Raw genomic sequence first — 21,577 nt, 5'->3', positions numbered from 1 at the left:
CTGGACAGTCTCTACGTAAAAGAATAAATGGACACAAATCAGATGTCAAGAATTATAACATTCATAAACCAGTCGGAGAACACTTCAATCTCTCTGGTCACGCGATCACAGACATGAAGGTCGCTATCTTAAAACAAAAAAACTTCAAATCCAGACTCCAGCGAGAAACTGCTGAATTGGAATTCATTTGCAAATTGGATACTATTAATTTAGGCTTAAATAGAGACTTGGAGTGGCTAAGTCATTATGCAAGGTAGCCTGTTTCCTCTTGTTTTTTCCTACCCCCCCCCCCCCCAGATGTTCTGGTTTAACTTGGATTTTAACTTGAAGAGTGGTCAGTTTGGATGAGCTATTACCAGCAGGAGAGTGAGTTTGTGTGTGTATGGGGGTGGGGGGGCTGTGAGAACCTGGATTTATGCAGGAAATAGCCCAGTTTGATTGTCATGCACATTGTGTAAAGAGTTGTCACTTTGGATGGGCTATCACCAGCAGGAGAGTGAATTTGTGTGGGGGGGTGGAGGGTGAGAAAACCTGGATTTGTGCTGGAAATCACTTTAGATAAGCTATTACCAGCAGGACAGTGGGGTGGGAATAGGTATTGTTTCATATTCTCTGTGTATATATAAAGCCTGCTGCAGTTTCCACGATATGCATCTGAGGAAGTGAGCTGTAGCTCACGAAAGCTTATGCTCTAATAAATTGGTTAGTCTCTAAGGTGCCACAAGTCCTCCTTTTCTTTTTATAAAAGTTTTAGTTACTCAGATGACTGCAGTTACGGGAGTATTTTCATTACAACTGCATACAACAAATATTATAAAAAAAACGATCTTAGCTACAAATTCAGAGGATTCAAAGGTTTTTGTCCCTACTAATAAAATAAAGTTCTTTATGTAATATATATACTTGGTTCTTTCAAAGCTATAACATGACATTGTTGGGTTCAAAGATGCACTGGTTAAAAGTAATTAGTGTGACAAAGATTTCATATACAGTGTTTGTAAAGGATTTGAGTATGCTATCTGGAGTATTAAAGATTGCCATTTTAAATTCTGTTTTATATTAATAGCTTTATTACTCATTAAAGATTCAACTGAAAATGTTAATGATGATTACACCAACCGCTAATAAATTGAAGCCTTAGGTTACACTTTGCATTTTTGAAGATATAAATGCCTTTGCTTAATAATTAGGCATATTTTTCACTATTGATTCATTATTTCAGATCATTAGCTTAATTAATTTAAAGCTTTCATTTATATGTTTTATATGCAATTAGTTTTCAACTTTGCTTTTCAATTCCTTGTTTGAGGGCATTAACTATTATAAAAATAATCAAAGCAGGGGATTCTTTACTTTGGAACAATATAATACATATTACCTCTTGTAGTGGGGTGAGCACCTCGCTTTGGAGAAAAAGGGGTTAAAACCAGCTGTGGGAAAGGGCTACCACGAGGAGCCAATCAGGCAAAGGCAAGTAGCAGGCAATCTGGACCCGGTAGGGCTGGTATAAAGAGGGCTATGAGCTAGGAGGCAGGCTGTCTCACTCCAGCCTTGAAGCGGGAAGGACCTGGCTGCCTGGGAGCACAGGGTACCTTCAACAGAGCAGTGCTGGGGTAGGGGCAGGCTAAGCTGGGGAGCTCAGGCCTGGCAACCTCCCAGGCTGAGGCCTGACAGGAAGGCCTAGGGAGGTACTGGGGCTGCAGGGAAAGGCAGCAGGTCCAACCCCTAACCAATGATGATTGCCCATTCCAGACTGCAGTTTGCCCCTGAGTAAAGGGGCTAGATGAAGACCAGCAGTGGGTCACTAAAGCGAGGTGGGCTCAGGGGACTGGGGTTCCCTGGGTGAGGGGCAGCACCCCAAGATAAGGGGACTGTGGTCCGGGAAGGGTGTGGGGCCTACACATGGTGGCGATAAAGGGACCACAGAGGGGCAGGTAACAGAGGGCGAGACACTGGCCTTTAGACACTGGCACACAAAGGCTGAGAGAGTTAATTCCCAGGATAGCCAGCAGGAGGCGCCGCGGTGGTGAGTCAGCGCTCTGCTACGCTTTCACAGACTAACAGAAATCACATCCTAGTCCTGCAGTGGTGATACAGGAAAAGCCTCCAATTGCAGGATTAGGCCAGGCCTCTTAGCTATTATTTTCTGTGAGAATGCAGATTAAAGAAAACATTGTGGATTATTATATTTAAAAAAGAAAAAGCCTTGTTTTTTGCCTTCACTGTTGGTGTGTCCTTTCAACAATGGTTCATTTCTATATTTGACAAATGTTTCTTTCAGTCTAGTTTAGTTACTTTAAGCTGGTCATTTAATTCTTGTTTGCATGGCTTTGCATTACAATGGCATACACCACAATTGAGGTGCTGTAATGAAATACTGGAATTCTTTTAAATTTTGTTGGACATCCACTGAGAGCATCGTGGAGCCAGGTCACATATACACTTGTAGTTTAAATGAATGCCAAGAGAACAATAGAGGAAAGCCAGGGTCTGCTGTCTAGGCATGTAGCAACATTAGTAATTACTTCCTGTTCTCAGTCTCATTAGGGGCTTCTGTGGGAGCAGAGATGTAAAGCAAATGAATTTCAATGAGCTGCTTGCTGTTTTACCTACCACCTCAGAAGCACTGGGGAAGGGTGTTACGTAGGGCCACACAACTTTGTTATTGTCCTCTGCCTCCTTTCCTCATACAGGCTCATTGTGAAATCAAAACGTTAAATCAAAACCCCCAAAACTAGTCTACCAAAAGTCTTGATTTGATACCGTAGAAATTTTAAATAAAAATCTTTTTACCTATGAATTTCAAGAGCAATATTCATTTTCATGCCCAGTTTGTGATAAAGACTATGTGGCTTCTTCTTATTCCCATACTATTTGAAGAGATTGCATATAACACTTGTGCCTTCTTGTATTGCAGAATGCACCTTGCTAGCCTAAGGGAAATGAGAATATTTCCCCCCAACTATATTTGGCATCAGTGTTAAAATGCAAAGGCAATAAACCCTCCCTGAACTTAGCACATGATTATGTATTTTAAAATGATGACAAAACAGAATACTTGGAGCCACCTAGAAGATCTACAGCAAATTCACAGATATACACGTATTACCTCTGCTGGAGACAATAGACACGATCACTTCAAATATACAAAGTTTTTGGTATTTCTATTTGTGTACACACACACACACACACACACACTATTTCGTTGATGTTTTTATTTGTTCTATTTTCAACTGTCAACATAGTAAATACATTTGTCAAGTTTTTTTTTAATGTTGTACTGACATTGTCTGAAATTTTACCAGATATATCTCATACTAGATACATACCTTCTTCCTTTGCTTTTGCATCCTCAGAGAGAACAATACACAAATGGTAGAAATAATTTTCACTCAGGCTTCTTTTTTTTTAAAATCATACATAATTCCTGTGCTCTCAGACATTTGGGGTTACATTCTATGCTGCGGCAGATGGGGTAGTATATCAGAGAGCTGATTAGAGTTAGGATTCTCTGCCTCATTCCACCCTAGCATAGGTTAATACAGCCTGGGAGTTCCTCTAGCCCATGCCAGCTGGCAGTAGTCTCCAAGAGACTGTCCACCAACTTGAGATGGCTGAAGTGATCTCCTGCCATGCACTCTCCCTGCCCCAACATAGCTCTATACTGGAGATGGAGGCAAGGTGACACAGGAGGCTGGTATGCCAATTCTACATTTACTGGGGAGTCGGGACTTGATCCCTCAAAGGGAATATCAAGCATAATAGATTCTTCTCTCTGTGCTGCCTGGGCAGTGCAATGGGTGCAGAGCAGGGCTGGGAATCTATGTACAGGTTCTTAAAGAAGCAGAAAACCAAACTAGTAGCATACATGAGGTTAAATGACTGTGTAGCTATAGCTAATGGTTATTTAACTTTCTTATTGTCAGAAATAACTGTTTAATTAAACCTGAAAAAGAGTAATACTGGGCCAAATTCTGTTCTCATTTGATATTCCCCATTCAAGTCAATGGGTAGTGCACTAATGTAACAAAGCAGCATTTGACTTGTGGTATACAATTTCTTTCTTCTTCTTACCCTACCCCCTCAACTATCACCCTCCACTCCCATTGTTGTTTCTAACTCCAGAACAGCAGCAAACTCTGGATATTTAGCTTTCTAGCACAGAGGTAACCTTTTTCCTTATTAAAGGAATTTAACTGTTATGGGATTTGTGAAATGAACTGAGTTGATATTCCTGGAGACTGAGGTTCTCTATCCATGTGCTAATAAACGAAGAGGCCACCTCCATGGCCATTTAATCCTTGCCTCTCTTGTAAGACTCCCATTAAAAATGCCAATGTTATGGTTATGTTTTGTTTGTGTAGTGCGGAGCTAGCCACAAAGCACTGTACTGACATCACTAAAGTTATAACAGCTGTGTTCACATTCCACCTGAGCAACCAACATGCAAAGCAGCATCTGAAAGCCATCTTCTGCAACATAAAACTCAGGCACAAGGATTTCCTGAAATATCTTGGAATGGTTCTGGATTGCACCATCCCATACGGCCAACATCTGATGAAGACCACTGCCATGATAAAGACTAGGAACAATATAATCCACAAATGAGCTGTGACCAGTTGGGAAACAGACATTCTCATCTTATGGATAGCCTCTTCAGCTCTCATTTTCTCAGCAGCTGAATATTATGCAACAATATGGGTAGGTAACACAAACAAAACTTGTCGATGTGCAATTGAACACTGTTAATCAAATTGTTTCAGGAGTGCAGAAGTCAACACCAAGTCTAGTTTCCTTCCTTATTTATGCATATCTTATCACCATCACTTTGAAGAGAAGCAGCAGGAATACAAACATAGATTTGCCCATCTATGAGGATCTCCAAACTCCCCTCCAACCCAACATGGTGCCTTAAGTTTAGGAGCTCTTTCTGGTTAATGGCCAAAACTCTTAAAATCTTGGGATTCTAACCAAAAGACAAGTGGTGGAGGTTGTGTAAAAATAACAGGATCAAGAATCAAGATCTGACTATGGTCCTACAGACCAACCACCTGGCTTCACCATGCGATGTAAGATATGGATCACAGTGAACCATATCAGAACCTCATATGGGCGTTGCAATTATCTACTACGAAAATGGAAAATGAAGCATAGCCTGGGATGTGAATGTGGAGAAGACATCCAAACCATAGACCAACTAGTGAACTGCAGCCCTCTAAAATCCTTCTGTAGGATTCATTCTTGATTCATTCCGCCAGAAGCTATAGAGCGAATGACAAATTTGGACATTGACCTTTAAGGTTGCTTTTACAGTTGCCATATGAAAGAAAGCTAGAGTTATTTCACGCTGGCCACTGGACAACAATCAAATAGTAAAATATTTTGATCACTGCTAATCCAAGGCTAGATTTGAATGGTTGATCAACAGATGAAAGGTTCAACATCTCATTGCTCATTTCTAAACCACCTGTCTCCTAGAACTTTTTAATTAGGCTATAGGAGTGTTTAAAAATAGTTGATTATTGGGCTGCTTATTCAAAGAAAGCCAAACCCTTAAAAAAAGGCTTTTGGATGCCCTCAATCCTTAATCTGGAGAGTTGTGTACTCTTTCAATAATTTACTTTATCTTGTCTTGAAAATTTATCATTCAAACAATATTTTTAAAATATGTATCTAAGCATGCATTGACGGGACCTACTAAAATTTGAAGAATAAAAATGTGTGAGACAGCTTGTTTTAGCATGCAGATAATCATCTCTCCTTAAGGACAATTGTTTCTCTGACATTTACTTACTGCTTGAATTGACCCTATTTGACTTATTGATGTTTGTCCCTCTTGAACTTATATTCATATAACTGAAAAACTGTTTAAATGCCAATCAATTTCAAATGAATAATTACATTTACAAACAGCACCATATGATTAAGCTTTTTACCTTACCTACTATATTCATTTCTGAGCTCTGGAAAACAAAGTAATTGCAAAACTGCAGTAATCTCACATCAGCTACTGAAGTACAAACTTTCTGTGTCTGCGTGTTACCTGTTTGGCTTGTTGATGAGGCAATTATTAACTTAAAAATATAACATAAAGGTGTTTATCATATTTTTAAAACATAAACTACTTGACACTGCAAATACTGCAGGCATATCCTCTCTAATGACAGAAAAGATAAAATAGTAACCGAAAATAAATGAATCCTTGCAAGTAATCAAGAATAACCACATTTTGAGGAGACTAATACCTGATTTAAAGGCCACAAAAGAATAACTACAGAGCTCACTTTTGCAGGACAATGGCTTTACGTAAGTGCCACTTATGTAGGAATGAAATCAAGGTAATTTTGGCATCAATATGGTGATATTCTGTCCATAAGAATGTGTTTGAACAACTCCAGCGTATACTGCATAAGTCTCTATCTAACACAATAGCTTCTTGATCCACCTTACTTTCTAAATGCACAGGTACTGAGAAAAAAGCAGGATTGTTTAGTTAGCATTAAAATTCTTATATCTTGTACAAAAAGCTGTGCACAGTAATTAATAAATGTAAAAAAAACTTACCACAAGTCTCTTACATGGTTGAAAAGGTCACAGAATTTTTTCCTCCTGACATATGAGGTCTATGCAATATGTCATGAGGTCACGAGGGGCTGGCTAAAACATGCTCAGATGCCCATCATCTAGGTCACATACACTTTCATGATCATGGCTTGAATTTAAAAGGGAACTGAATAGAGAAGTAGGTAGTTCACTATCTACCTATACAAGACAATAGAGCTGAGGATTTTGCCTGAGCTGTGCTGAAAAGTTCATAGATTATAAGGCCAGAAGGGACCACTATGATCATCCAGTCTGATCGCCTGTATAATACAGGCGATAGGATTTCCCTGAATTAACTCCTGTTATAACTATAGCATATATCTTATAGAAAAAAATTCTGTGTTGATTTTATGAACTTAGTGTAATCATTATGGTGCCAAAATCCATGGGAGAGGTTATGGAACAAAAATATAATAAAATTAGACTGACATTCTAGAGGATGCATTCTGATCACAAGGTTACTGTGCATTAAGAAGAGAACATATTTTTTAAAATATAATTTAAAAAAGGACTGCTTTACTTTAAATGCTGATTTTTTCAATACATTCCTAATAATGCTGTGCAATTGGTTAAAACACGTACCTTGTACAGTTAAGTGCACCTGCATTGTTCTCGGAGTGTGTTGGGTCTGCACAGAACAAGTGTATGGACCGTCATCTGTCACATCTACATCCTGTATCTGAAGGCTGTACTCCCTTTTATTTGCTGTTGCAATTGAAACTCGAGGATCTACTGACCACTTATCACCTCCTGCAAAAATAATACTTGAGCGGTTCAGCCAGGCACCTTTTGAAGCTCCATCTTCCAAATAACACCTGTGAATTACCAAAGAAAAAGATTAATAATCAGAATGAAAATAAAGAGAGCTTTGTAAGTTTGTTAGTTATTTGTTTTCACACTAAGAGTCAATATTTCATATAACTACAACTTATTAGACATAGCTTAAAAAGCTGCAAGTCATTTAGAAATTCAGAAACCAAGTTTACTTTGGCTCCAAATACAGGGGAATCTTCCTTATAGCTTGCAGTGAAAAGGTTTACACATAGGGAACTTCATTATCATCTCCTCCCTCTCTAAGTCTGCATTTTTGAATTGTTGCTGATGTGTGGCTACTGAGGACTTCAGTAATTTCTGAACTAAACCCCATGACCACTTCTGATGACAACAGGCCTAGAACTCAGTTCATTCTGCTCCAAAAATCACAGTTCCCTATCATTTAACTCCCTTAACTATCAGATTATTAAGAAATTTTAGCAATTCAAATTCCATCCAGTAGTGATCGGGATAGAGGTACATGCTATCTAGTATAAAAATTACTCTTCTTTTTCTTCCAAAATGAGTTTCTCCTCATTTGGTAAAATATTTGAAAAAATTTTTTCCCTTAACTATTTTTCATGCCATTTCACAAGACTGACAATTAAGTTAAATATTTAACTGTACTATTTCTTTTTATGCTCATCTTATTTATCATTTCTAAGTTTTATGTTGTACAGTATTTTCCATTTATGTAAGCAGAGCTCCTATTAGATTGCCATTCCTAGACAACAAGCAAATATGAAGCATATTTCAGCTACATCAAAATAAATGGAAGTGGATCAGTGGTATGTTAATGATTCAAACTAGTGTAATTAGTTTATAGTACATGACTGTAGTTTTGTACAATTATTGTTTATTAAAGAAGCAATTACAAAAAAAATAACATGCAATAGGGTACACTAAGCGATTTAATTGGAGCTCTGCAAGTAACTCCCTGCACGTTAAGATGTAGATAATACTCCCAATGAATGTGACAAACTGCTGTCTTTCTAAACTTCATTTTGAAAGTCTTTCTCTACAAATTAAAGACTAATTCTTTTAAATGAGTACAAAGCAGAACTACAGAATGAAAATATACATTGAAAGAGTTTCATATCATCTTTACACACAACACTAGGGATTTGAACACAGTGCTTGAGATTGCTACAAAATTGCAAGCTGAATGCGACAGGGTAGGTTACTGCTAACTATATGAAATTAATCAGTTGAAAAATATTATGAACAATATATATTGCAGAATCTAATTTGCAGTCAGTTTTACCATGTGCAGAATCAGAACTAGTAGAAGCCAAAGTTCAGTGTTAACTGAACGTCTTTTCTGTATGTATTCCATAAAAATATATAGCTCTCCATGAAGATAATTAAGCCATTGCATTGAATTACCATTGTTAATATATGGCATTACATATTAGAAAAACATTTGTAATATTTCTCTAATATAGTTTTTCATCAAAGTAAATTGCTCATTGTTGCACACTGAGCTAAGAGAAATGACCGCACCACATCTTGAGGGTATTTGGCTGGCTGGTCGAATGAAGGAAACGGTACTTTACGGCTGGGGCAGGAGGGGGGTGAAAACTGTTGCAAAAGGGTCACTGTGGTTGGTGACTCATCCCTTGGGAATGCAGGGTTTAAAAGGGATAGCCCTGCACCTCAAGCCTCCCTTTTACATTGTGGGGGGCGGGGTGGGGGGAGGCGGTTGGGGACTCTTATGATTGGTACGGCAGGCAGCCAACCCCCACATTCTTATAGCCCACCTTAACCCTCCTAGGGGGGTGGGGGAAATAGATGGTAAGATCCTGGCAATGGATTTGCTGGAGGGAGTGGATGGAAAAAGAGGGGGAACTGGTGGAAGACCCCCGGGTATGGTAAAGTCCCGGCAGTGGATTTGCTGGAGGGACCTGGATGGAAAAAGAGGGGGAGTGGTGGAAGCCCCCCAGGTAATTATGGAATAAACGTGGGGTTACCTCCACTGTACACTTTTATCTGCTGGGTAGTGCCAGACATCTAATAATAAAGTTGCAAACTGATTAAACCCATGTCAAATGTCTCCTGTCCTTCTTTCAGTATAGCCAGACAATCTATTTAACAGGATACTGTTAAATGTTAACTAACAAGTAATAAAAACAGATTGTTGATTTGTTAGCACAAAATCAAGAAGGGATTATTAGATTGTTGGGCCAAACTATGATGTGAGGCCACAAATTTATGTTGAAATCTGCACATGGCACTTGATCAAGTGGCTATAAAATACTATTTCTAAAACAGTTTTAAAACAGAATGAAAAATACTGACTTAAGTACATACTTCTCATAGCTGAATCCCTGATAATGAGATGCAATGAGTGTAAAAGCTAATGCTAAATTTCATTCTAAAAATAAATAAATAAATGAAAAATCTAGCCCTTTTTGTTGCTTAGAAAGCCTTAAAAATTTAACTTGATAATGTATTACCATGATAATTCATAAAACTCACATATTATCTACAGCCCCAAAGGCCGCTGTTTGTGGTCTGAGAAGCTGATTTTTGGACAGACCAGTGTGCAGCAGTGAGGGAGTCAGAGCCTCCTGAGCTGCCACAGATTGTGTTACAGCTGACACAAGCTCCCTCCCATCTGCCAACCAGCTGAGAAACCAAGGTAGCAACTGGTTGTCATGGGGGGAGCAACTCAATGGTGCATTGTGCACCACACCAAGCATGAATTTGGAAGCAAATTGCTCCTGTGTTCTAATCCTTCACATACAGACTCCTTCTGATGCCTAAGGCTTTGTTGCCATCTAAAAATGAGGGAAACAGTTCTTTCTTCCCTACCTCACACAGCAGCATTTTGACTGATCATTAATTGATGTTTGTACAATGCTATATAAATTCTAAATATTAGACACTGATTGACAGGGAAGGGAATCTTGCTGAGACAGTGGAATACAGATGGGAACGAGAGACAGAAACCTTCATTCCGAAAGCTTATGCTCAAATAAATTGGTTAGTCTCTAAGGTGCCACAAGTACTCCTTTTCTTAATTCAGAAAAGCACTTAAGCACATGCTTAAGACCACCCATATGCAAGAGAAAACATAAGTAGGTGTTTAATCACAACTATGTGCTTAAGTCTAATTGATTTTATGGGGGCTTAAAATGGGCTCTTAATTGCTACCTTAAATAGGAATTTTCTCCTGAACTGTAATCAGAGAGGGAATATATGTCGGAAGCAAAGAGAATACATGAAGGCTCGGTAAGGGAGGAGAGAAAATATAATCCAGGAGAGAGCAATGTGATGGACGTTGGATCAGGTGAGGATGAAAGAGAATATGAGTGAGAAAGGAGATGTGGCTTGTCAAAGAAAGAAGAAGAGAAAATTAGATTAAAAATACACAGAACTGAGAAAAAAGGAAGAAAATGTTAGGAAGATGGATAGAGAACACCAGAAGAAGGAAGGAAGGAGAAGGGAATAAGGAAATTGGAGAAGGGAACAGGTAAGAAAAGGCATAACATTTAGACAAGTAAATGTTACTTATTTATGCTCCTTTTGTTTTATTGTACTCCCCTGGTTCTATATGTTTGGGACACCAAGACAGAGATTGAAAGCTCTTCTATGGAGAGATGTTTCAGATTTTTCTTCCTTGTTCAAACCAGTATGAGCAGACCTCAGTGGAAAGCTTTGGGTTCCTAAAGGAAGAGTTTGGAGGTCTGGAGAGATTTGGGGGATACAAACAATAATCTTGAAGACCTTCCCTGAAATCCAAAAGATGATACTGTGCATCGTGGACTCGGGAGGGGCAAGGATAAAAACCACACTTTGCAGGCACACTCCAAAATCCTTACACTGCTCTTTGGAACTTGGTATTTTTTTTCTCTAATACCACTCTACAGCAGTTTGATGTGAGGTGTATATGAGTATTTATGAAGGTAGCCTTTGGGTCCAGGTGAATATTTAGATTTTTCTTTCTCTCTAATTCTGCCCAGATACATGGGTATATATATACACACACACACACACCACTAGCAAAACAGCTTCCCCCTCCCCACAAAAATAAAGGGTTTATTTAGATTGTAAGAAAATAAGCCACTTTTGCTCACAAATGTTGAATAATGAAAGTAGCAATTTTAAGGGTACCAACTAAAGATAAAAGTGGATTTTTCCTCAGATTCAAAATTTAAATCACATGAAAATGATGTTCAAAAGGATAGGTTAGCCATTTACTGTCACAGATGCCTCAGCACCCTAACGGGCAGTTCTGAAGCTGTCAAAAGCCTGCAAAGAAGCCAGATGCTGTGACGTGTTCTGAAATTTGCAAAGTTTCCTCATTGCTCCTCATTTAAACATACCTCTTTCAAAATCAAGGCTTTCGTGCTGAGAAAAGGTGAGATAAATGAGTTCTTAAAAGGGATATTATAAACATTAGATTGCGTCCAGCTGTTTTATTTGGTCTGGTGATAGTTTCTCACTCTTTTTGAACGATGTGCCAAAGACCAAGTTGTTATTGCTTGCCAATTCCCTTTACCATCCAAAGTGAACATCACAAATAGATAGGAGGAATCTGCCAAAAAACAACTTTAAAGTTGATTAACAAATATAATATTGTACATTGACTATAATTTACTCACTACAACAAGGGGATCAATTTTCAAGGTTGAGCAAGCAAGGTCATATACAGGACTTTTCCTGATGTATAACCAAAAATCATACTTTCCCAGTTTAGGTTCAGTGGCTCTCCTTGAAAACAAGAACTTTTCTGGAACACAGAGACATAACTCAAAGAAAAATGACATTCCAAATCAGGTTCCTGTTCTGCGTATACCTTTAGAAAGTGGACTTTTAGGAGTGATAAAATATGTGTAGAAAGAAAGATTATTTTCCCTGAAGCAATCTTCTCCAAAAGTAAAAAAAAAAAAAGGGCCATATTCTGTGTTGACTCACAATCCGTGCAAATCCACTGAGGCAATATGATTGAACTAAATGTAAGCCAGGGCAGAATTTGGCCCAAAGATTTCATGTAGGATAGACTGAACATTAGTAAGAACATAGCAATTTGCTGCATTGTCCCAAACCAGCAACAAAAAGGTGGCAAAAAAAGCAATGGAGAAAGTGCCTACAGTATTTAGTGCAGTGGTTCTCAAATTTTTGCACTGGTGACCCCCTTTCACACAGCAAGCCTCTGAGCGTGACTCCCCCTTATAAATTAAAAACACTTTTTTATATTTAACACTATTATAAATGCTGGAGACGAAGTAGGGTTTGGGGTGGAGGCTGACAGCAGGCAACCCTTCATGTAATAAGCTTATGACCCCCGGAGGGGTCCTGACCACCAGTTTGAGAACCCCTGATTTAGTGTGTACTACAACCAGTCAATTTTATTTGCTGCAGATACATTGTCCTATGAATTCATATTTTTTCTGTTTGTAAATTTCTCCTGATTTGTGAATTTATTAATTACTCAAATGTTCAAAAATACATTTTTGGCAGTATTGTGCTAGTTCTTCCTTGCCATTTATCCCTTAAACCACAATTGCTGCATACACTCATCTCTGTTCACTACCCCACTTTTTCAGTGAGCAAAAATACTTTAACTTTTAATATTTTATGCATTTCACAGTGTGTGATAATTCTATGCTAATGAAATTAACTACCAAAGATTGTAAAGGGGTTTCCCTTTTTCTTTTGGTTTAAAGCCCATTAACATTATTTAAATAATGATGAGGGTCAGACAGACAACTTAGCTTGTATCCCACCTACTGCCACACAAGAATTAAATTTGGTCTTGAAACTCACTTCTCAGATTGATAGGAACATCATTGAACTGGTACCTTCAGTGCCTGTGGGAAGTCTACAGACTGCACAACTCTCACACCATTATTGCAACCTCAAAGAGGTAATTTGCCCTCAGCTGTAAGGGTGAGTGAAATATTCTCAGAACATGTGCATCTTGATCTCTGAGGGGGCAGGAAAAGCTTAGATGAAGGGGGAAAGTGTCCCAGAATGAAAGTGAATGAATGTTACATGATAACCTTCTGAATAGGACCAACTTCCTTGATTTCCACTCACGATGATGAGAGCTCCCTTGGTACATACCTTGTTTGAGGTCAGGTGGGGTTATAGATCCCCTACACTGAGGTGCCTAAGGCTGTTCTACTGCCAAAATAAAAGGACAGACACTGATGAGAGTGCACTACTAAAATGTCTCTTTCCTTACAAGAGAGTAGCAAAGCAAATAGGATACAACACGACAAAAAATGGTCAGGTTTAGAATCTTGTTACAAACTTGAAACTTGGCCTAAGAAGCCGACAGGTTTCCTAAGATTTGCAACCATTTCAGGAAAATTTGGGCACAATTTTGTGTGATCCTGAGAATATATTCAAAGGACTCTGGTCTGAGTTCTTGTTTTCATGCAGAATAATCCAGAGCTTTCTATTGAGTTTCATTTTGGGGTTAGCTTGATCCCAAAACTCAGAACCTGATTCCAATTCAACTTATACCAATTTTACATAGTGTGAATCTATCAGTTGAGTTACTCCTGATTGACTCCACTGGAAGTAAGATCAGGCCCAAAGCTGCAGATCAGTGCAGAAAATCTTGTGAATTGAAACTACTGACTTTTCTATGGGTCTCTGTCACAGGGTCTGATACTTGAATCACTTAATACAAGATGCAGGGTTTATGCACTACTTGTGGTAGTAAGCACAGTCATAAGACAAACCATTCCTATGTGTAGAAAGAATAGTAAATATGGCAGGCGACAAGCTTGGCTGAACAGTGAAATCCTTGCTGATCTTGAACACAAAAAAGAAGCTTACAAGAAGTGGAAGACTGGACAAATGACCAGGGAAGAGTATAAAAATATTGCTTGGGGATGCAGGAGTGAAATCAGGAAGGCCAAATCACACCTAGAGTTGCAGCTAGCAAGAGATGTTAAGAGTAACAAGAAGGGTTTCTTCAGGTATGTTAGCAACAAGAAGAAAGTCAAGGAAAGTGTGGGCCCCTTACTGAATGAGGGAGGCAACCTAGTGACAGAGGATGTGGAAAAAGCTAATGTACTCAATGCTTTTTTTGCCTCTGTCTTCACGAACAAGGTCAGCTCCCAGACTACTGCACTGGGCAGCACAGCATGGGGAGGAGGTCACCAGCCCTCTATGGAGAAAGAAGTGGTTCAGGACTATTTAGAAAAGCTGGAAGAGCACAGGTCCATGGGGCTGGATACACTGCATCCGAGAGTGCTAAAGGAGTTGGCAGATGTGATTGCAGAGCCATTGGCCATTATCTTTGAAAACTCATGGTGATCGGGGGAAGTCCCGGATGACTGGAAAAAGGCTAATGTAGTGCCCATCTTTAAAAAAGGGAAGAAGGAGGATCTGGGAACTACAGGCCAGTCAGCCTCACTTCAGTCCCTGGAAAAATCAGGGAGCAAGTCCTCAAGGAATCAATTCTGAAGCACTTGCATGAGAGGAAAGTGATCAGGAACAGTCAGCATGGATTCACCAAGGGCAAGTCATGCCTGACTAATCTAATTGCCTTCTATGACGAGATAACTGGCTCTGTGGATGAGAGGAAAGCGGTGGACGTGTTGTTCCTTGACTTTAGCAAAGCTTTTGACACGGTCTCCCACAGTATTCTTGCCAGCAAGTTAAAGAAGTATGGGCTGGATGAATGGACAATAAGGTGGATAGCAAGTTGGCTAGATTGTTGGGCTCAACGGGCAGTGATCAATGGCTCCATGTGTAGTTGGCAGCCGGTATCAAGTGGAGTGCCCCAAGGTTCGGTCCTCGGGCAGAAAAGGACCTAGGGGTTACAGTGAAGGAGAAGCTGGATATGAGTCAACAGTGTGCCCTTGTTGCCAAGAAGCCCAATGGCATTTTGGGATGTATACGTAGGGGCATTGCCAGCAGATCGAGGGACGTGATTGTTGCCCTCTATTCAACATTGGTGAGGCCTCATCTGGAGTACTGTTCCAGTTTTGGGCCCCACACTACAAGAAGGATGTGGAAAAATTGGAAAGAGTCCAGCGGAGGGCAACAAAAATGATTAGGGGACTGGAACACATGACTTATGAGAAGAGGCTGAGGGAACTGGGATTGTTTAGTCTGAGGAAGAGAAGAATGAGGGGGGATTTGATAGCTGATTTCAACTACCTGAAAGGGGGTTCCAAAGAGGATGGATCTAGACTGTTCTCAGTGGTAGCTGATGACAGAACAAGGAGTAATGGTCTCAAGTTGCAGTGGGGGAGGTTTAGGTTGGATATTAGGAAAAACTTTTTCACTAGGAGGGTGGTGAAACACTGGAATGCATTACCTAGGGAGGTGGTGGAATCTCCTTTCTTAGATATTTTTAAGGTCAGGCTTGACAAAGCCATGGCTGGGATGATTTAGTTGGGGATTGGTCCTGCTTTGAGTAGGGGGTTGGACTAGATGACCTCCTGAGGTCCCTTCCAACCCTGATATTCTATGATTCTAAGAGCATTTGCAGGTTTAAGTCTGTAGCCCCCTACATCCAAATTATTTGAAGCATTTATTGATCATTCATGAATGATAAAACAAAAACCAAAATTGAATTAGGCACCATAAACCCCAATAACATAATCTGTCATGTTAATTAAGGCCAAATTATTTATTATAATTAATGGGTACTGATTGATAATGAATGTATTATGGGCCCCATCTTTTTTTCTTCTTTAGCTTCTGCTTATCTTTAAACATCATGCTAGTCACCATAAGATTTCACTTAATGCAATTAATTTTAAAACAATCTCCAAGAAGCACCAGTTATGTTTTATGAACAAAGAACAAACATATAACAAAATTAATTGAATCAAGTAGTACAATAATTATACAAATGAAATATTAATCCTTATTTATCTTATGTCTCTTGAGAACATTTTGACTAAACCATAGTACAGTCAGGAGATTATCTCTGTCTTAAAATGTGACTCTGAGAGTGCAATGGAAAAAGTAATTCCTTTTTTTTTTGATGGAAGGCTGTAATCAAAAATGTTTTACAGAAGATTTAAAACATCATTTCCAGTGTTAACTGACATAACTGCATGGGGATATTTCAATATTTCTTCCAACAGTTATCAGAGAATGACTTGCAAGTATTGGATATCATCCTGTCCAATTTCCTTAAAAATCTCTAACCACATCTTCCCTATTCCTCACCTTCTATGCTATTCTTTCTCCAGGAATAAATCTAGGTGTTTCTTGAACTCATTGCTACAGTCACCTTCCCCACAATTAAAACATAGATTTATTACTAATTATACAAAATAGCTCTGCTTGAATTTCTTAATTGGGATTTTTTTTTTATTCATAGGGGTTCGGAGGGTAAGAGGGAGATCAGGGCTGGGGAAGGGGAATGGGGTGCAGGAGGGGTCAGAGGTGCAGGCTCCTGGCGGCACTTACCTCAAGCAGCTCCGGGAAGCAGCGGCATGTCCCCCCTCCGGCTCCTAGGTGGAGCTGCAGTTCCCGGCCAGTGGGAGCTGTGGGAGCAGGGGGGACATGCTGCTGCTTCCAGGAGCCATGCCAAATAGGGCAAAGCCCCTGACCCTGCTCCCCAGCTGGAGAGCCAGAGTGGGGCAAGCCCTGGATCCCGCTGCCCGGCAGGAGCTCGAGGACCAGATTAAAACGTCTGGAGAGACAGATGCATCCCCTGGGCTGTAGTTTGCCCACCCTTGCCCCAGACACATAGAATCATAGAATCATAGAATATCAGGGTTGGAAGGGACCTCAGGAGGTCATCTAGTCCAACCCCCTGCTCAAAGCAGGACCAATCCACAAGTAAATCATCCTAGCCAGGGCTTTGTCAAGCCTGACCTTAAAAACTTCTAAGGAAGGAGATTCTACCACCTCCCTAGGTAATGCATTCCAGTGTTTCACCACCCTCCTAGTGAAAAGGTTTTTCCTAATATCCAACCTAAACCTCCCCCACTGCAACTTGAGACCATTACTCCTTGTCCTGTCCTCATCTACCACTGAGAATAGTCTAGAACCATCCTCTCTGGAACCACCTCTCAGGTAGTTGAAATCAGCTATCAAATCCCCCCTCATTCTTCTCTTCTGCAGACTAAACAATCTCAGTTCCCTCAGCATCTCCTCATAAGTCATGTGTTCCAGACCCCTAATCATTTTTGTTGCCCTTTGCTGGACTCTCTCCAATTTATACACATCCTTCTTGTAGTGTGGGGCCCAAAACTGGACACAGTACTCCATATGAGGCCTCACCAATGTCGAATAGAAGGGGATGATCAGGTCCCTCGATCTGCTCGCTATGCCCCTACTTATACATCCCAAAATGCCATTGGCCTTCTTGGCAACAAGGGCACACTGCTGACTCATATCCAGCTTCTCGTCTTCTGTCACCCCTAGGTCCTTTTCCGCAGAACTGCTGCCTAGCCATTCGGTCCCTAGTCTGTAGCTGTGCAATGGGTTCTTCCATCCTAAGTGCAGGACCCTGCACTTATCCTTATTGAACCTCATCAGATTTCTTTTGGCCCAATCCTCCAATTTGTCTAGGTCCCTCTGTATCCTATCCCTGCCCTCCAACGTATCTACCACTCCTCCCAGTTTAGTATCATCCGCAAATTTGCTGAGAGTGCAATCCACACCATTCTCCAGATCATTTATGAAGATATTGAACAAAACCGGCCCCAGGACCGACCCCTGGGGCACTCCACTTGACACCGGCTACCAACTAGACATGGAGCCATTGATCACTACCCGTTGAGCCCGACAATCTAGCCAACTTTCTACCCACCTTATAGTGCATTCATCCTGCCCACACTTCTTTAACTTGCTGACAAGAATACTGTGGGAGACCGTGTCAGACCGTGTCCACAGAACCAGTAATCTCATCATAGAAGGCGATTAGATTAGTCTGGCATGACCTTCCCTTGGTGAATCCATGCTGACTGTTCCTGATCACTTTCCTCTCATGTAAGTGCTTCAGGATTGATTCTTTGAGGACCTGCTCCATGATTTTTCCGGGGACTGAGGTGAGGCTGACTGGCCTGTAGTTCCCAGGATCCTCCTTCTTCCCTTTTTTAAAGATGGGCACTACATTAGCCTTTTTCCAGTCATCTGGGACTTCCCCCGTTCGCCACGAGTTTTCAAAGTTAATGGCCAATGGCTCTTCAATCACAGCCGCCAATTCCTTTAGCACTCTCGGATGCAACTCGTCCGGCCCCATGGACTTGTGCATGTCCAGCTTTTCTAAATGGTCCCTAACCACCTCTTTCTCCACAGAGGGCTGACCATCTATTCCAAATGTTGTGATGACCAGCGCAGCAGTCTGGGAGCTGACCTTGTTCGTGAAGACAGAGGCAAAAAAAGCATTGAGTACATTAGCTTTTTCCACATCCTCTGTCACTAGGTTGCCTCCCTCATTCATTAAGGGGCCCACACTTTCCTTGGCTTTCTTCTTGTTGGCTACATACCTGAAGAAACCCTTCTTGTTACTCTTGACATCACTCGCTCGCTGCAGCTCCAGGTGCGATTTGGCCCTCCTGATTTCATTCCTACATGCCCGAGCAATATTTTTATACTCTTCCCTCGTCATATGTCCAACCTTCCACTTCTTGTAAGCTTCTTTTTTATGTTTAAGATCCACTAGGATTTCACCGTTAAGCCAAGTTGGTCGCCCGCCATATTTACTATTCTTTCAACACATCAGGATGGTTTGTCCCTGTAACCTCAACAGGGATTCCTTGAAATACAGCCAGCTCTCCTGGACTCCTTTCCCCTTCATGTTAGTCCCCCAGGGGATCCTGCCCATCTGTTCCCTGAGGGAGTCGAAGTCTGCTTTCCTGAAGTCCAGGGTCCGTATCCTGCTGCTTACCTTTCTTCCTGTGTCAGGATCCTGAATTCAACCAACTCATGGTCACTGCCTCCCAGATTCCCATCCACTTTTGCTTCCCCCACTAATTCTTCCTGGTTTGTGAGCAGCAGGTCAAGAAAAGCTCCTCCCTACTTGGCTCCTCTAGCACTTGCACCAGAAAATTGTCCCCTACGCTTTCCAAAAACTTCCTGGATTGTCTATGCACCGCTGTATTGCTCTCCCAGCAGATATCAGGAAAATTAAAGTCACTCATGAGAACCAGGGCGTCTGATCTAGTAGCTTCTGTGAGCTGCCGGAAGAAAGCCTCATCCACCTCATCTCCCTGGTCCGGTGGTCTATAGCAGACTCCCACCACTACATCACTCTTGTTGCTCACACTTCTAAACTTAATCCAGAGACACTCAGGTTTTTCTGCAGTTTCGTACCGGAGCTCTGAGCAGTCATACTGCTCCCTTATATACAGTGCTACTCCCCCACCTTTTCTGCCCTGCCTGTCCTTCCTGAACAGTTTATAACCATCCATGACAGTACTCCAGTCATGTGAGTTATCCCACCAAGTCTCTGTTATTCCAATCACGTCATAATTCCTTGACATCACCAGGACCTCCAGTTCACCCTGCTTGTTTCCAAGGCTTTGTGCATTCGTACATAAGCACTTGAGATAACCTCCTGATCACCCCTCATTCTCAGTATGAGGCAGGGGCCCTCCCCTCACAGACATTCCTGCCTGTGCTCCCTCCCGATATCCCGCTTTCCCACTTACCTCAGGGCTTTGGTCTCCTTCCCCCGGTGAACCTAGTTTAAAGCCCTCCTCACTAGGTTAGCCAGCCTGCTTGCAAAGATGCTCTTCCCTCTCTTCGTAAGGTGGAGCCCGTCTCTGCCCAGCACTCCTCCTTCATGGAACACCATCCCATGGTCAAAGAATCCAAAGCCTTCTCTCCGACACCACCTGCGTAGCCATTCGTTGACTTCCACGATTCGACAGTCACTACCCCGGCCTTTTCCTTCCGCGGGGAGGATGGACGAGAACACCACTTGCGCCTCAAACTCCTTTATCCTTCTTCCCAGAGCCACGTAGTCTGCAGTGATCCGCTCAAGGTCATTCTTGGCAGTATCATTGGTGCCCACGTGGAGAAGCAGGAAGGGGTAGCAATCCGAGAGCTTGATGAGTCTCGGCAGTCTCTCCGTCACACCGCGAATCTTAGCCCCTGGCAAGCAGCAGACTTCTTGGTTTTCCCGGTCAGGGTGGCAGATAGATCACTCAGTCCCCCGGAGGAGAGAGTCCCCGACCACCACCACCCGCCTCCTTCTCTTGGGAGTGGTGGTCGTGGAACCCCCCCATCTCAGGACAGGTCTCACTGCTTGTGCTGCTGCATCTACTTTTTTATTTTTTTAAAACTTGCTAGCGCCACGAGAAACTGCCTGGCTCCTCGAACTGGGAATGGCACCCCCAGCTTGACATGCAGACATGCTAAGCGTGGAATCCCACAAGCTGTGTATGTGGACAGGGACGGGAGGGTGGAAAAAGAGAAAGTGGGAATCTAGCTGTAAAGGTGTTAGTCATTTTACACAAGAGCTACAGAGTTAAAAACACAGAACATTTCCTATTTATACCTGGCTTTAATTAAAATAATGTTATATGTTATAAATTGCTTCTTTAACTGAATATGTCCTTAGAATGTGTAAGGCAGAGCTGTGCAGAAAATGTTTATAAAACAAATACAATTACTGACTTTTCAATGAAAATTTTGATTTGTCAATGAAAAACTGAAATCCATTTTTTGGGTCATCTAAACCTCCCCCAAAATTGGTTTCGCAATTCTGTTGCTGTGCCTCATGCCCCCATTGTCTTTGGTGGGTTAGGCTCCCGAGATGCATCATGGGAGATGTAATTCACCAAAACCTCCCCTCTTGTTGAGATGCTTTGGTGCATCATAGGAGATGTAGTTCAGCCAGAGTGTGTAGATCATCAAGGGGAAGAAGGGCTTGAAGGACCCAAACTACAACTCCCATGGGGCACTACAGCATCATTTCAGAATCACTTTTTTATTTTTAAACAAAACTATTTTGATTTCTGGGTGTTCATTTTTTTAAATAAAAAAATCAAAATTTTCTATGGAAAGCAGACACTTTTTGCAAAATGTTTTACATAAAAGCCCAATTTTCTATTAAAAACAGTTTTCATGGAATATTTTTGACACTCCCCAAGGATAGAATGGATTTAAATCAAATGGTAAGTGAAGGTGGAACATCAGAAGGTTCAGAGGTTAATTTTGGATAAGCATCCAAAAGTTCAGAGCCTTATCTGAGTGATCCAATCCTCAAGGGTCTGATAAT

At 41.1% G+C, this 21,577-nt stretch overlaps 1 protein-coding gene across 3 annotated transcripts in view; it reads right to left on the bottom strand.

The window, feature by feature from the left end:
* Positions 1-21,577, bottom strand: part of NEGR1 (neuronal growth regulator 1) — a 618,255-nt gene that overhangs the window by 324,282 nt on the left and 272,396 nt on the right. For all 3 annotated transcript variants that reach the window (XM_084637118.1, XM_084637120.1, XM_084637119.1), the window contains exon 2: positions 7,186-7,418. In XM_084637118.1, coding sequence (XP_084493244.1) covers positions 7,186-7,418 — 233 coding nt within the window. The remainder of the gene's footprint in view (positions 1-7,185; positions 7,419-21,577) is intronic.

This window comes from Lepidochelys olivacea, assembly GCF_965140295.1.
Source record: "Lepidochelys olivacea isolate rLepOli2 genome assembly, chromosome: 8".
Lineage (NCBI taxonomy): Eukaryota > Metazoa > Chordata > Testudines > Cheloniidae > Lepidochelys > Lepidochelys olivacea.
The sequence above is the reverse complement of the archived record's forward strand: the minus strand, read 5'-3'. Positions and strand labels throughout refer to the sequence as shown.